At 31.0% G+C, this 17,878-nt stretch overlaps 1 protein-coding gene across 3 annotated transcripts in view; it reads right to left on the bottom strand.

Annotated features, from left to right (window-relative positions):
• Window positions 1-17,878, bottom strand: part of TBCK (TBC1 domain containing kinase) — a 177,557-nt gene that overhangs the window by 129,898 nt on the left and 29,781 nt on the right. For all 3 annotated transcript variants that reach the window (XM_072939275.1, XM_015249440.3, XM_031690564.2), the window contains exons 4-6: window positions 8,780-8,894; window positions 7,233-7,306; window positions 3,714-3,855 (exon numbers count right to left, since the gene is read on the bottom strand). In XM_072939275.1, coding sequence (XP_072795376.1) covers window positions 3,714-3,855; window positions 7,233-7,306; window positions 8,780-8,894 — 331 coding nt within the window. The remainder of the gene's footprint in view (window positions 1-3,713; window positions 3,856-7,232; window positions 7,307-8,779; window positions 8,895-17,878) is intronic.

Raw genomic sequence — 17,878 nt, 5'->3', positions numbered from 1 at the left:
CTTACTACTTACTACTTACCTACCCTGTGATGAACACACACACAGACGCACACACATAGACACACAAAACAGGTAAATTTGATTACACTGGGCCTACATAGGCCTACAGACTGACTCATGTTATTTCCTTACTAGTAATTTTCTCTTCGTGTCTATCAAAGTTCTACATGGTCACTTCTTGCTACCCACAGGGGGTTGGTTGGTCCCAGGACCCACTCAGATACCCACATCCACTGTTGCTCAAGTCCCTTATATAAGATTGTGTAATACTTGCACATCCTCCTGTACATGTTAAATCATCTCTAGATTACTTATAATACCTAATAAAATGCAAATGATATGTAAATAGATGTAAACCAATGTAAATGCTATGTAAACAGTTGCTGTCATATGGCAAATTCAAGTCTTGCTTTTTGGAACTTTCTGGAAATTTTTTTTCAAATGTTTTCAATCTGAAGTTGGTTGCATTAGTAGATGAAACAGAATACAGAGGGCAGACTGTATCCTTTATTTCATTCTCACTTCTGAATGTTAATTTTGTGAGTTAAAGAATTCAAAATTCAAAATTATTTTCTCTTAGCACTTTGATAGTATTGGCCACTGTTTTCTTGCATTCACACTGCTAAGAAGTTCAGTGCCAATTTAACTGATATTCTTTGTAGGTAATGTGCCTTTTCTTTCTGGCATACTTTAAGATTCTCTCATTAACACTGATAAAGACACCAGAGCTTAGTAAAAGGCAGCTTAGTGTGTTGGTTAAAGGTGTGTAAAGCTTTGGATACAGATTGATGGATACAAATCTGCTTAACTACTTACTATTATGTAACCAGGACAGGTTGTTTAACCTCTCTGTACCTCAGTTTCCTAATTTGTACAGTAAAGACAGTAACTAGATAAACTTTGTAAGGCTGGTGTGAGTATTGATTGAGATAATAGATGTAAATAGATTATACAAGTACCTGGCACTTACAAAGTGCTCAATAAATGTTACCCATTATGTCATCATAGGTCATCTCCTAAAAGTTTAGTATGAGATTTTTAGATATTTATTGTTGTTGTTGTTGTTGTTTGTATGTTGTGATTTTTTTCTCTTGTCTTGCGAGGTAATTAGTAGGTTCTTCCAAACTGAGAACTTCACTCTCTACTTCTGGTACAAATATTAGAATGTCTGAATCTATATTCCCTGTCTTTGAAAATTTCTTTTATATTTTCAATCTCTTTATCTCTTTGTGTCATATTCTGGGAGAATTAATCAGTGTTTAGGGTGTCCAGTTTCCTATGATTCATCTATTTAGTTCTTTATTTATTACAAATAGATATTTTTTTCTTAAAACTCTTAACTGGTTCTCATTTTTTTCAGTAAATGTCCTTGACTTCTAGTTTCTATATTTCTATATTTGTTTCATGAATTTAGTTTTTTCCTTTCTCTCTTAAAAAACACATAACATTTATTTTAGAGTCCTTTCTACTGTAAATAGAATGTAACTTCTATTCATTGTTTCTTTTTCATAGATGTCAACTTCAGATGCTTGGTGTTTCTCAGATATGCATTCATCTTTTAATACAGAGTTCCTATACATCTTTTGGACTATGGAAACTTCTGGATGGCAGAGTAGCTGTACTGACATTCTGGTGATATGGCAAGAGCTTCCTAGCAAAATGTTATAGCTTCTCATCTATTTCCTTAGAATTTCTAGTGTACCAAAAGTTCTTTCTGTTAAATGTTGGTGTGTTATTAATTTATATCTTAATATTTTGTATGAAATCTAAAGATTTGATGAGGTAGAGGAAGATTTAAGCCATCCTAAAATTAGACTGTCTAAACTTTCGGCAGCACATAAAATGTCATGAAGCCTCTGTGACGGTATTAATACTTACTTTCTTGGAATTCACACAGCTCTCTGGTGTTTATCTTCAAAGTTTATGAATTTACATTAAATTATAAGCTCTTTGACAGTGCATCTAAATCACAGTTTATTCCTACTGCATTGCTATATACACAGTAAATACTCATCAACATTTGCTAAATTGAATTACTCATACAAGGCATACTTAGATCATTAGTAAAGAGTTTAAATACAGGTGATGGTAATAAAAAGAAAACGCTATACACTTCACATTTACACTTATATATATACTTCACAATCACATTCCAATAAAATCCTTCATTTAGGCTATGATTTTAAACAAAAATAAGATTTACTATCATTTTAAACCAATGAACAGTAAGATGGTCTAGATGAAGGACAGCAAAGAATCAGAAAATCTGGCATTTTCCCTTAGAAAAAGCAATACCTATGTGTACGCTACCATGTTATTATGAATATTTTAAAATCAATAATAAAATCTAACATTTATAGACTGTTCACAATTCAACACTCAATTCTTTATATACATTAAGTATCCAAGTGCTTTATATACATTATGTCATTTAATTTTTCCAACAGCTTTACAATATAGATACTATTACTATTTATGGGAGTGGAGCCAAAGCCTTAAGAAGTTGGGTTAGTTACCCTAAGTCAAACAGCTATACTTTCCTGCATTAGATTTCAAACCCAGTTCTCTCTAACCACAAAACTTGGCTATTATGCATTACTACTTCTGTTGTTGAATTAATTCTCAAAATGCACAAAATGAAGAAAATTATGTTAACCTAACTCTTAGATACGGTAAATATCAATGAGTTAGTACTTTCAAAATACTTTAAAAACCCCTTGGAAGACAGAACAATAGATGAATAATAAAAACATCTGCCTCTAAATACCTCATAGTTCAAGTAAAGCAGATAAATGTGACACATGCTATAACAGGAGAGCAAAGAAGATAGGGACCTAATCCTGGCAGGTGTTTGGACGCAGGATCGACAAAATGTTAGTTGTCCCTCAATATTATTCTCATTTTGAACATGACCCTGTTAGTTGACCTTCCAAATCCGTTCTTGCACCTATATGTGGTCACATGAGTAAACTGTCACTAGTGAAAAGTACAAAGTTGATTTTTGCAATTTTACATCATCTTCTTAAAGATTCATTCCTCTCCTTTTCCTATGGCTAAAAAAGATGATAAAAATATTTTTGGAAATTAGATGGTGAGAAGGGTGGAGCCAACCCTGACAAGCTAGGTTTCTGCAAGACACTGTGGAACAGAGCCCACCCTAACTTTCTGTGACAGTTAAATGAGGAATAAAAACATCTATGTTCTTTAAGTTACTGTATTTTTAATTCTTTTGCTTTTAATAGCTGTGTAGTCTTTTTTACCTTAACAAATATAGAGGATATTTGGGGAAGGCCTCATAAAAAGCAAACTCAGTTACAAAGTGAGTCTTATAGGAGACAGAACAGGAGAGAAGGTATTTGAGGAGGAAAGAATACCACAGAAGAGAAAGAGAGTATGAACATACCAAAGTGTGTAAGCAGTTTCAGTGTAAGCTTTTCTAAATATGTTTAATCTTTTCACTTAGTAAAGTGTAAATTTTTCATACTTAATAAAAGTGTAAACATTTTTAGATATATATACCAACATAATATACAAAAAAAATCATTAAGCAGGATTTTTTAAAAAGTAAAATTGAGACTTAAGTCTTTTCTCCTTATGTCTGGTCAATTTACAAAGCAAAAACATATTATTACTTAATAGCTTTTCTATCCAAAAATATTTTTCTAATAAATATACAACTTATTCTTATTAATTTATTATTTCTTCATACATACCACACAAAGCTCAAATAAAATGATTCCAAGAGACCAGACATCTGATTTGGGACCAGAAGGCAATGGTTTTTCACTTGGTACATGATCACTGGTCTTGAAAATTCCTTGTGCAATTACTTCAGGTGCCAAGTATGATGGATACCTACAATGATATATTTTAAAAATGAATAATGACTATAAGCTATAAACGGGAAAAGAAGTATGCAGTAGTACATTTTTACTATCAGTACAGTAAGATCTATGCAAAAGCTCAATGCAATAAATTAACAATTCTTGCTATGAAGAATTCTAAACTAACCATCATAATACAAGTCTTTATGTCTAGTAATAAAGAGCAAATATATGAGTCTCAAGTAATTTAAAAACTATCTCTACAACATTAGTTCTTTTCTCTGCTTTCCTCTGTGTTAACACATTGTCTTCTTGCAGTCTTCCAGGCTTCCAGGTATTTTCCCTTCTTCCTTACTATCTTTTCTTTATACTTAACTCTTTTTTTTTAAAACAGTTTTCTTTATTGAGTTATAGTCATTTTCCAATGTTGTGTTATACTTAACTCTTATTTAAAGTACATTTTATCTCTGAAAACAGTATTTCTTCTTTTGAATGCTAGGAATGTCAAAATCTGTAAAATATATATAAATTGAAAAGTAAGACTCTTTCCCATCTCTGTACTCCAGTCACCCATATATGTTCATGTATGAATAAATTTGACCGCCCATCACCATTGTCCCATAGGGAAGCATACACAACACACACTATTCTGTACCCTTTCTTTTTCACACAAAATATATTATGGAGATCATTCTAAAAAAATGGTTTCCTTGGGGAAACTTTTGCAGATGTACACAATATATAGTATTTTTAGCAACACTGTTTGTAACATTAAACAATCTTATGGTTACTGGAGTGGGAAGGAGGGGATAAACTTGGGAGTTAGAGATTTGCAAATATTAACTACTATAGATATATATAAGTAAAAAACAAATTTCTTCTGTATAGCACAGGGAAGTATATCCAATATCTTATAATAACCCTTAAGGAAAAAGAATATGAAAATGAATATATGTATGTATATGTATGACTGGGGCATTATGCTGTACACCAGAAATTGACACAACATTGTAAACTGACTACACTTCAATAAAACCTACCTTTAAATTACAAAAATAATAATAAATAAATAAAACTTCTGACTGGTGATCTCTAGAAGCATGCATGTGACTTTTGCCCCCAGAATTCTAATTTTCCTTCCAATCAAAAACTGATCAAATTAATTAATAAAAGTAATAAGTCCTAGGATTCTTTTTTAAAGTAGATTATCTCCTTTCAGCAAGAATCCCTTCTGTAGCATAGTACTTTAACACCCAAAGAAAATTACCAGAACTCTGCTGTGAGTATTGACTGCTGAAATAAATATAAGTGCTTTTCATCATCTGTTTCATGTTTTAACAAGGTATTAAGCTACTGGCCAACTGAAATAAATGTCCAATTTCTAACTCTTTACAATATTTTGAAACAGATGTTAACATTTTACTTTGTTGTTTCTTAATATTTGTCTTTTGAATCTACTGCAAGCTTCTTCTGGTGTAAATGTTTTCTTTCATGCCTTAGCTGTTTGATCACTTTATTTTTCCTGGCTAATGTTTCACATTTTCCTCTTTGATACCTTCTGGTCAGACCTTTTGGGTCTAAGATTTCAAAGTAAGCCAAACCAAATGGCACACAAGACCAATTCAATCCAAGCATTTAAAATTCAAACATTAACTCTTCAAAATGCTTTATGTGCTTTAAGAAAAATCACTTGCTTTCTTCTATTCATCACTAAAACCCAAGCACCTTTAAGTAAAAGGTACAAAATTAAAGTAATTTTCGTTTGTTTTGTTTTTAGATTTCTCTCTTATACAAACTTAGACAAAATGAAGAAGCACGTTTACTGCAGCTTCTTAAAAGCTACTCAAAAGGCAATGATCACATGTGATGAAGATACTAGAGCTCTGCACTGAATTTTAATTATATGCAAAAGGTTTTTTTAAACAAATAAAGGATAGGCTATTGTTACAAAATTTTGTTTTCTTGAGTGTGAAAACTGTTGCCTATGCCACAAGTTTTGATATACAAAACTATAAGATTATGAATGTATGCACATTAATAAGGGAGCCATCAAAATAGAAAATTTCCCCATTAAACAATGAGCTTCTTCAAGATGGGAACTGACTTTATCCACTTTTGTATATCAAGCAGCCAAAAGAAAAGGTGTTCAATAAATATTTTCTTAATAAATAAAGGAAAGAATGACTAGACAGTTTAAGGTTATTAGTTATGGCCTAAGTAGTAAAAATTTTAAGTAAGAAAACCTATAGTCTAACTTAAAAAGATAAAAGGTGATTTTAAAATGAGACCTTTTTTTTAAACATCTCTTTAAACAGTATTCTCCTGCAGAAACTCACTCCATAACTCCAAACCACAATTCCCAATAATGGAGTGATAGGACTTTAGAGAGCCCGAAAAGCAAAACACAAATAGATATTATTAAAAACAATCACACAGTAATTGGAAAATATGCTTAAGATCTCTAGATAATAGTATTATATCAATTTTAATTTCCTGGTTTTGATAATTGTTTCATGGTTCTGTAAGAAAATGCTTTTCTTTAGGAAATATAAACTGAAGTATTTAGGGGTTAAGGGCCATTATATATATTATAACTCTTAAATGATTCAGAAAAAAATTTATACATACACACATATATGTGTAAGAGAAAAGAAAGAGATGAGACAAATGCTGGGAAATATCAATTTCTGAGGAATCTTGAATGAAGGCTATACAGGAATTCTTTGTACTATTTTGTAACTTCTATATATCTAAGTTAATGTCAAAATTAAACACTTATTAAAGAATTATATTATTAACATGTTTAAAAAGCAACTACTAAATATATAAAAAAATCTGTATCAAAAGCACACAATTGAGTACAGGATGAAATCAACTTTCATTCCTTTCTGGAGGCCAACATAAATCTGGAATTCCATGTGAGAAGTGATCAAATAAACCTCTCCAAAATTAAACACAGATTTTCAGGTATAGAATCTACCCCATTACCTCTGATATCTACAATGATTTGATTTAAGCCTTAATGTACAATAATATCTTAGAGAACAGGGAATTAAACTTTGCAACATTAGAGAATAATACGAGAGTAATTTTTCAGTCTTGAGGAACACACATTATCACTAAGTGAGAATCTGGGCAGACTTCTTGACTTATATTTATCTAGTTCTGAATGAAATAAAATCAACCAGTAAGCATTAAAGGTGAAAAAGGTAAACATCAGGGAACTTTTGTATGCTGGCAAAAACTTACTGTCTATTCTTTGAAAAATATGTGGAAATTTAGGATATATTTAATTTAAAAGAGCTAGTTTTATGTGAAAAAGTAATATAACTAATAATTAACAAAATAGATACTTTATCAAAGATTACAAAGTTTAAGACAGAACTCAGAAAACATACATATTCTTACCCAATTGGGAAATCAACATCATCACCATATGCTGTCATGTGGTAAAGTCCAAATTTAGCCAGTTTAACATGTCCCTACAATAGTAAAGAAAAAAACTCACTATAAAACATTTTAATATTATTGGCAGGGAAAATTATGAACATATATTTTATAAGTAAGGAAACCATCATATAATCATATACATTAATAAAAAATTATATTTTATCAAAATTTTATTAAAAATTCTCAGTATTTGAAGTATGCTTTATATTCATTACAAATATATATACACACATATATAATAATATAGATATCAAAATGACTAACACTAAAAAATTTTTGCTGTTTGTCTTTTCCAGGCTTCTTAAAAAATCAAAAAGGGTCTCATTTGTCTTGAATCCTTGCTTAGTATATTTTGTGGTAATTTTCACAAAAGGGTTTTTTTCCCAGGAAGTTGAGACATTCATAATGTTATAATTTAAACCTGACGTGGATGTTCTTAACTTGAAAAGATCAGTTCACAAATCAGCAAGGCATTAGTGAATCTGTTCAATTTCCAACACTTTTTTATACTGTTTGAGAATAACCATAATTATCACAAGTTGGGTCCTTAATAAAAAACAATTATAAATTTCTTAAGTCTTCTATTTTTTTCCTTTTAGATTTTAAGAATTAAAAAAATTTAGTCAATTGTAAAATTGGTTTGTTTTCTTTTCCTCAAGAACATTATTTCCCAGCATTATAAAACATTTATATTCTAAAACAATTCAGATTGGTTAGATACTTTACTACCATAAGCATGAAATTAATTAGTATCATTTTATCTTTATATTTTAATATTATAGGGTGAGTGTATTGAAAGTCTGGAAGACAATCAGAGAAAAAGAATAATATCACTAATACAGAAAATAATTTTCCAGAAAAAAATCCTCATAGTTATTTTATATGCTCATAAAAAAGAATAAAATTATGATTATTTCTGAAAAAGTATCACCCTGCTATCCATAATTCTCTTAGCAGGGTTGACTAGTTTCTTATTAATCCCTTAAAAGATTTCCAAGCAGAGAAGCAGTACTCCAATTAAAAAAAAGAAGCTATGTATGAACAGCTGGTAAATAAAGAAGATAAGTGAGAAATAAAATAGAAAGAAGGAAGTAGGAAAGAAGAATAAAATGGAGAAAATACACTGCAGTTGTGCTATGAGAAAAATATTCTATGTAAATAGACAATCTTACTTAAGATGAAAAGAAATTCAGAGGGGTAGACTGGGAAGCCACAATGCTTATCTTTTAGAAAATGTGTGAAAGGAAAAACAAAACATGGTATTAGAAAATGAGTTTCACACAAAAAGAATAACACATGTGAAAGACACATGGATTTATATAATTTAAAGTTACTTTTTTTGTTGATCACAAGTATATTACATTTCATATAGTCTTTTCATTATGAATAGTATTAAAACATATTCTAATTTTACAGTCCCTCTGATTAATACTGTGGATCTGATTTCAGTAGCATCCAACCTGAAATAAAAAAAGAAATTACTTAATGAATAATTTGATGATTACCTTTCTATCCAAAAGGATATTATGAGGAGACAGTGCCCGGTGTACTATACCATGTTTGTTCATATACTGTAGGCCCTGAAGTACCTCAAATGCTATGCACAAAACTTTTGAATAGCTACAAAAGGAAACAAAAAGTCACAGATTAATAGATCAATTATAAAGCAGATATAGAACCTGCTTTACAGAATAAAACAAGGTTCAGTGATAAAACTCAAAGAATTATATCTTTATTGTTCCTCCTCTATTCAGAGAAAAAGAAGCTATACATTTTCTAAAATATCTACTTGCACATATTTTTGATTTTCTGATTACAACAGAGTTAATCTGACAAAGAACCTATAGTTTCCTAAAGGTTAATTTAATAGCAGCATTTGTTCTTCTAGGAAGGGAGTTTAATTTTGGTGGTGTGCAAATGACCTTCTGCAGGTTTGGCTTTGCCAAATTATCAGGACAGTTTCAGAACATATGGCAGAACTAAGTCAATGAAAACCACCTATCTTGCTCCAGACAAAATACCTAAAAAGAAAAAGAGCTACAATATATTTTATGGCAGATAGACATGAGCTTACTTTCCACATCAGTCCACAAAGCAAACTCTAGTAATTTATGATTTATCACACATTTCTCTTTCCAATCCTATTCTCTCTTAAGCCATCATCTACAGGGAGGCCTAGTTTCTTTCTCTTTCTCCCTCTACCTTTCTCTCTTTCTTCTTCTGCATTTTTTAAAAAATAAAACATCATTCATATAGGAAGTTAGGAAGAATATACAGAAAAGTAAGGGAGACTAATTCAAACCCAATACCCCAAACCACCAATATTAACTTTTGGGTATAGATCTCTTTTCTACTTTTTTTTTTTTCACATTTTAAACTACACTTAAAAAAAATTAGTATCTTCTGGTAACCACTAAATTAATTTTTATAAAAAAGTATAAATAACAAGCCAACAGTGACAATAAGATGAAATTATAAAAAAGTAGCCAACTTAAAAGCAGGCAGAATAAAAGGAAAAAAGAACAAAGAACAAATGAAACAATTAGAAATTAATTAACAAATTTTAATTCAGATATATCAATTATTAAATTAAATATAAATGCTCCAAACTCACCAGTTAAAAGATAAGAATTGCCAGATTGGTAAGAATTAAGACTCAATTGTATTCAGGTAACAAGGAACCCACATTAAACAAAAGATGTAAATTAAAAGTAAAAAGATGGAATAACAGATCACTGATTGTCATGGGCTTAGGTGGAGGGAGTGGTCTGACTACAAAGGAGAATGGGAAAAACTTGCCTGATAGGATTGTTCTATTCTTAATTTTGATGATAGTTAACAGGACTGAGTTCGTCAAACTGACTAAACTGTACACAGTAAAAAAGGGTAAATTTTAAGGAATGTAAATTAATCTCAATAAACCAGACATTAAATAATAGGCTGAATAAAATTTTTTAAAATAATGATTACAATATGACTCCTTCCTCTAAATTAAACCATAAGAATGACTCAGAGATGAAAAGTTAAAATCTCCCTCTCCTCCCATCCTAGTCTGACCTTCCAGAAGTAACCACTATTAGCAGTTTCTGTTTTCTTCTGGTGGCTAGACTTTTACTTAATGTAATTAACTCTTCACTATGCAAGATGATATAATTAACATATTTCCCATTTCCCTTTTCCAACTCTCTGACTTTTATTATGTATACTATATTTACATTATCAAATTTTTATAAGAGATAAAAGAAACATTCACTCCTTTCCTGAAGACAAAGCAAATAAAAAAGTAAACTTACAGTATGACTATACAGCAATTAAGCTCTAATGAGAAAAAAGTAGGGAAGAGAAGAGAGAATGTGGGGTACCAGGTTGCCATTATACATATAGTATGAGCAAGGAAGGCCTGGCCTCACTGAGGTGACATTTTTGCAGAAAGCTAAAGGAAGTGGAAAAAAAAACCATGCACCTCTCTGGGAAACGTGTGATTCAGAGGGCACAGTAACAGTCCTGAACTGGGTGAATGTACGGCAGTTAAATCAAAGACAAAAACGCAATGAAGCCACTGTGCATGCAGTAGAATGAGCAAAGGGTAAGGTTGGTAGGAGATGAAGTCTCAGAGAGAGCAAGAAGCCAGATCATGTAGGGCCATCTAGCCCACTGTAAAGCCTTTGCTTTTACTCTGAGACAGATGGGAAGTGATTGGTACATTGCTGTATTAAATTTAGTAAAAATTCACTGTTGAATTAAGTAGAGAAGGAAATACTAATCTAAGCCACCTAACCCCTAGCTCTCAAGAGAAAATGGCTACCATCAGGATTTAATGGATACCGTATTTTTGTATTATAACTCTATTCATGAAGATCATCATTAGCTACCATCATTTTTTATACCTCATATTATTCTTTTTGTGTTTTTTTTTATTTAGCTAGAATACATTCATGAGAAAAATTTTCATAAGGGTTGCAGGAGTAGACATTTTAAACCATGGCATGTCTTAAATGTGTTATTCTTGTCTTTAAACTTAGAATTTCTCCATGGCCTTCAAGTGTTCTTCATTAATTGTGAGAAGTCTAACATCAGTCTGATTCTAATATTGTTGTAGATATCCTGTTATTCCTTTCTGGAAGCTTGCAGGATTCTTTTTCACTTTATCCTTAGTCTTACAAATTTTAGCCTAGTATGTCTAGAGTGTGGGCATTTGAGAATTTATGCTTGTAAGTAGCAGGTATGCCCTTTTAATCTGAAGACTCACATGTTCCATTAACACAAAAACATTAACAAGGAAAAGTTGATTTATTATGTCTTTGATTATTATCTCCTTCTACTGTATCTTTTAGTTGGAACTCTAAGGGGACAGATGAAAATTGGATTTATTCTCTATATCAACTTTCTTTTCATTTCCTATGAACACGGCCTTGGCTCTATTCTATTCTTTAATTTCCAAGAATAGAGATAATTACAAAATTTCCTGTTCTGTTCTCTAGCTGTTCCTTTTCAATAGATCCTGTTCTTTGGTTATGAATATATTATTCTTTTGAGTCTCTCTAAAGACAATTATCAGAATTCTTTTAATTCAGGAAACGAAAAAGTATGTTATCTTTTAAAATTGAAGTATAGTTGATTTACAATGTTGTGTTAGTTTCAGGTGTACAGCAAAATGATTCAATTATATATAATTTAATATATGTATATTAAATATATAAACAATAAATAATATTAATACTACTATACCATATATTATATATTAGTATACTATATAATATATAAAACTAAATGTTATATATTAATAAATATAATAATTATGTTACATTATATATTTAATATATTATATTATTATACATGTAAAATATAAAATATATATTTATGTTATATATTACTATATAATATGTTATATGCTATTACAATAAATAATAATAAAAATAAGTACACATGAATATGTATAATTGAAAAAATATATGTTATCTTCATTTCCTCTGGGGTAAATTTTTTTTTTCTCCTTTGGCTCTCTCAAACTATTTTTTCCATCAAGTGTCTGGTAGTTCCTGGCTGTCATATTTTTATAAAGCAATAAGTGGATATCCTCCATGAAATGTGTAAAAAAGAAACAACAAAAGTTACTATTTATAAAGAATGCTTATTTACACTGATCTGTAAACTATTTCTCTTTATCAAATAGTTCCTCCCATATGAAAGTGCCACAATAGGCAGTCTTGAGCAAATTAGAAATGTGTGAAACAAGTATAATTTATAAAGTTTTCATTAATATCTGCAAAAAATAAACCAACTATGTAAAGGGAAAGATCTAAATTTTAAAATAACTACAGTAACACTGACATGTAAGTGTCCATGAAAGAATTCAAATTTCTCCTCTCTTAAAAACTTAATATTAACTAGCAAATAAAACATAAGCTCATTTGCTCATGAGTAAATCTCTCTTGTCTTCTCTCTGCATCTTTCTCTGTCTCTGTCTCTTTTTCACACACACACTCTTTTCACAAAATCTTTTAAAGCTGATGCTGTATTCAATTGTGACACTAGAGGACCTCAGTTGCACACTATTTCAATAAGCTGTCTCATGAAACTAAAACCAAACCTTTAAAATGACTTTTCCATAAATAAGTTCTCAAACAGATGAAAACAGAAGACTGAATCTTCTACTTTCTCTACTTGCTCTTGCTAATTGATTATAATGTATAATTGGAAAATATTTGCACATCAAAAAACACATTCTTGCTATTATTGAGCTGATGAGCATTTACACTGAAATAATTTTTTAAAATTCAAACATATAAAGCTGAAGCTCATGATACACCTTTTCTTAGCCATTACTTGACACTATATGTGAATTACATTTAAGAAACTCTACTCTTCAGATTAAATCAGACAGTAAATCAGATTTGCTTTTCTGACCTTTTGTGCTCTTAAGATTTAATTTTTTAATTTATTTTAAAATACAAGGTAGAAAGGAGAGAAAATATAATGTTATTTTCTATAATGAGAAGAAAAACAATCAGTATTTATGGAATTTTGTATACTTGTTTGTTTTTAAAGCTATATTTAATATTGTCAAGAACTTAGATTATGAAATCTTTTTAAAAATTATTTTGAAGTAGCTAATGTAATTATGATGCAACAAAAAGGGAAAAATTATATGCCCAACAATAGTATGTTACAGTTTAATTGAATATGGACTTGAGAAGGAGAGCTAGGATAAAGAGAATGGGATAAACACAATTTAAAAAAAAAGTTGGAAGGGACCACAGGATCTTATTCTACACAATTTCCAAGTCAGAATCTTGTTAATAGAGAAATCCATCACTAACGTGGAAAATATAAATTAAACTCCAAGTCAGAAAACATTCTCTTTTGAAATTACTAATTACTACTGTTACTCCCATAGACTGGGAAGGTAGCATTTACTTTGTTACCATTGTGCCTGACACTCTGAAAAGCTTAATGAGCCTAAGAACTCTTGGTGATATAAACACATAGACATGACCAAAGTAGCTTTCTAAAACAATACAACTAATAATTTCTGATAAAGCAAGGTTTTGAGATACTTTCATTTATATTTAAACTCATCAATTAAGTGGCTATGAGCTGCTTGATACCTGCATGTTTTCAGGTCCCTGTATTGTTAGGCTTCATGGAAACCAAGAAGAATTGATCTCTGAAATTAAGAAGCCTACAATATAGTTGAAAATACAGATTCATAAACTGATAATTTTAATAAGTTGAATTCAACAAAAATTTGATATAATTATAATTCAATAATTAAGTTAGAAGATGATAATTAATTACCCTTTTCCTCTGCTTTAAGAGGAAAAGAAAACAGAATTTATTACATTGGGGAGAACAAAAATCATAAATCTTGGGAAAGCAGATAATTAAAAATTAAAAGAGAAGAAAAACATCACTACCACCACCACCATCACCACCAAAAACAAATGTTGACAATTTCTAGGCATGAGTCATCTTGTTTGTATTTGGATTTTGAACATGGCTTAATGAATTTCAAATCTATTAGGTTAGGATAATACCTATTTTTTGTTTATCCCTTTCCAGATGTATTTCAAAGAAAATTTACACTGTGTGCTTCTGATTCATTTATCTGTAGCAGTTTAGCTTAGTTGATTAAAACATACTGAGGCCAAGATCATGGCTTTAATATCTACAAGATTTGGTTAGCTTCATATGCTCCTTGCCACAGATTTCATCAAACTGCAGTCAATATCCTGAAATACAGATAGTTTGCCACAAGACATTGCTCAACCTCTGCTCACTCAAATCATCTTGATTTTCAACTACAGTCTCCTATGCTTCTCTGTTTCCCACTCCTGAGGATCTGCTGTCTAATCTCACTGAGAACTTGAGACTCCTGTTCTCTAAGCCCCCTCTGTTACCTCAAGCTGCCTCTTTTTTTTTTTTGACATCTTTCTTTATTCTAGATCTATTTTATCACTTCAATAATGTTTTTTTCCAGGATCCTTAATGGCTTCTCTTCCAATGGCTCTACCCCTGGTAGGACCGCATGCCTCTATATTGACAGCAGATAGCTGCAGGCTTACTAATCGCATGGTAATAATTTCTGTATAGGTTTGTCTCTCTCACTGTACCTTGAGGCTGTGGTACTTGAGTACCTTGAAGCTTATTCAACATGGAATCCCTATGCCTATCATAGTACCTATGAGATAGATATTCAACAAATACGTATCAAATAATAGGTGTTCAGTAAGTGTACACAGTGATATCCATTCATGGTGCAAGAGGGTGCAGATAATAAGATCAAATTAATCAACATTAAGGAAATAATAGCTCAAAAATGTGTATTATACTAGCAATGGAGCAACAGTGTTAACTTCATTTATAAGAGAGCATATAATCCTTCAGTTTATTGAAAAAAAAACTGCTTAGGTTAACACAATGGCTATCCCCCTGCCCAAAGTCCTCACTTGCTGAAAATACTCTTCTCTTTCTAGTCTTTTATTTACTGAAAGAAGAATGCACCACCGTATGGTGAGTAATATGATAATCTTATTAATATCTGACTAAAACTAAAACTTAGACTGAGTTGTTAAGACAGATTCCTAATATTTTTCTAGTGCGAAAAAACCAAAACACTTGTTAGTATTTGGTATTTGAGTTGGGTTCATATTAAATCTGCATATTATCTAGGGGAGACAACACCTTTATGAATTCGAGTTATTCTACACAAGAGAAAAGGATGTGTTTCTATTTGCTCAAGTCCACTTAAGCATCTTTCAGAGTTTTTATTATTTTTAAAGTTTTATTGAGGTATAATTGATATACAAAAACTGCACATATTTAACATATGAAATTTGATGAGTTTGGACATATGCATACTCTCAGGAAACCACCACTATAATCAAGGTAACAGACATATCCATCACCTTCAAGTTTCCTTATGTCCTTTATGTGCGTGTATGGTAAGAATAATACATATACAAAAATACATAAGAAAACACTGGAAAAAAGTCAACAAAGGGGACTAATTGTGTCAGATTTAAGCCATACCAAAAGATTCTCTTTTACAACCCAAATGTTCATCAGTGTATGAAGAAAGGAAATGAGGGGTATGTGTGTGTGTGTGTATGTGTGTGTGTGTGTGTGTGTGTATTACTCAGAATACTATTTAGCCTTAAAAAACCAAAGAAAGTCCTGCCATTTGTGACAACATAGATGAACCTGTTGGACATTATGCTAAGTGAAATAAACCAGACACAGAAGGACAAACACTGTATGATTCCATTCATATGAGGTATTTAAAACAGTCAAACTTATAGAAGCAGAGAACAGAACTGTAGTTACCAGGGGCTGGGGAGAGAAGAAAATCGGAGTTGTTCAATTGGTATAAAGTTTCAGTTATGTGAGATGATTAAGTTCTAGAGATCTGCTGAACAATATTGTGCCTATGGTTAACAATACTGTATTGCACAATTTAAAAATTGTTAAGAGGGGAAGATCTCATGTTAAGTGTTTTTATCACACACAAAAATAAAAAGGATTCAAGGAAACTTTTGGAGATGATGGATATGCCTATTCCCTTGATTGTGGTGATGGTTTCATGGGTGCATGCAATGTCTAAACTTATTAAATGCATATGTTAAATATTTGCAATTTTCTTGTATATCAATTATACCCCAATAAAAATGTTGAAAAACAAATTAAAATGAGGAGAAATTCCTATCAGCCTCAAACCACCAGTACTTTTCAATATTTGCAAAGTTTCCAAGAAGAGATGTTATTCAGATTGCAAGAAATTGAGTCTCAAGAAAGAGAATAAGAGGTCAGGGTTGTTGAGATAGATTTGGAAGTAATTCATATATAGGTGGTAACTAAAACCACACATGTTATTTCCTCAGATCCATAATCCATGATATTTCTAAGGGCCATTCCACAAGCCAAAATATCCTTACAGTCCAGCAAGCCAAAGGAGGAAACACACTTCTGGATTCTATGAGTTCAAGATGTTCTTCCACCTTATAAAACCTGATCACTCCCACAGAAATTTTCCTTTTGGTCTAAAACTTTCTTTACTTGGTATCAGCCTGAGGTAAAATGTTAAGAACGAGGAAACACAGATAAAATACAGCTAGCTACTGTGTGATTTAAGAAATGGAGTGGGAAAATAAAATACTAATGATTAACATTCAGATAACAAAACAACTGTATAACTCTGTTATCTTTAACCTAGCTCTCCTTCTGTAACTTCAAGACAAAAGAGTTCAACTAATACAGAACTTTTAATGATTCACTGGTTTATAAATACAGAATTTGGAGGGGAGTATTTTCAGTGAGGAGTTAATGTCCTTAAGGCTCTTCGCTTTTTGATACCTTGTTAAAAATATCACAATATTTAATATCAGAGAAATTTTTTCTAAAGGAAAAAGAAAACAGGAAAGCTTTTGGAATTGAAAAAGGAAATAACTCATTTCATTACTGACATACATGTTTTAGCCTAAAAGGATATCTATCTATACTAAATTTAAGAATTAATTTGCCTCAGATTCAGATGTTTTGAAAAGGAACTCACAATGATTAACTGCTTACTTAAAGATTATTTTGTGATAGGTCTAAAAAAAAATCAGTCCATCTGTCCATAAGTTGTTCATAAGTTGTGAGACTAGACATATTTCACAATTCAACTCTCACTCCAAAAAAAACCAAAGTTGAAAGCTGTAAGTTTGGAATGTGATTAATTCTCAATGGGATACAATAAATTGGGAAATTAACTTTCCAACTTGAATACTATATAACTTTCCTTTCTCAGCAGAAAATTAATTTGATAAGATCAAAATACATATGGAAAGCATAGTCTAGTGGTTTGAGGTTCAGCTGTAAAGCCAGGAGACTCTGTCACTGATTTGCTATGCTTGGATAATGTTCCAATTTCACTCTGCCTCAGTTTGCAAATTTATAAAGTGGGAAATATAACACCAAACAGGGCTATATGTAGACCAATGAGCCATTATTGGCCCTAGAATAGAATGCTGACCGTCTTAAAAGCAAAACAAAACAAAGAGTCCAAGTCCTCCTCAAAAACAAAACAAACAAACAAACAAAAAAACTCAAAAAACCAAAAAAAA

Source organism: Vicugna pacos, chromosome 2 (assembly GCF_048564905.1).
Source record: "Vicugna pacos chromosome 2, VicPac4, whole genome shotgun sequence".
Taxonomy (NCBI): domain Eukaryota; kingdom Metazoa; phylum Chordata; class Mammalia; order Artiodactyla; family Camelidae; genus Vicugna; species Vicugna pacos.
The sequence above is the reverse complement of the archived record's forward strand: the minus strand, read 5'-3'. Positions and strand labels throughout refer to the sequence as shown.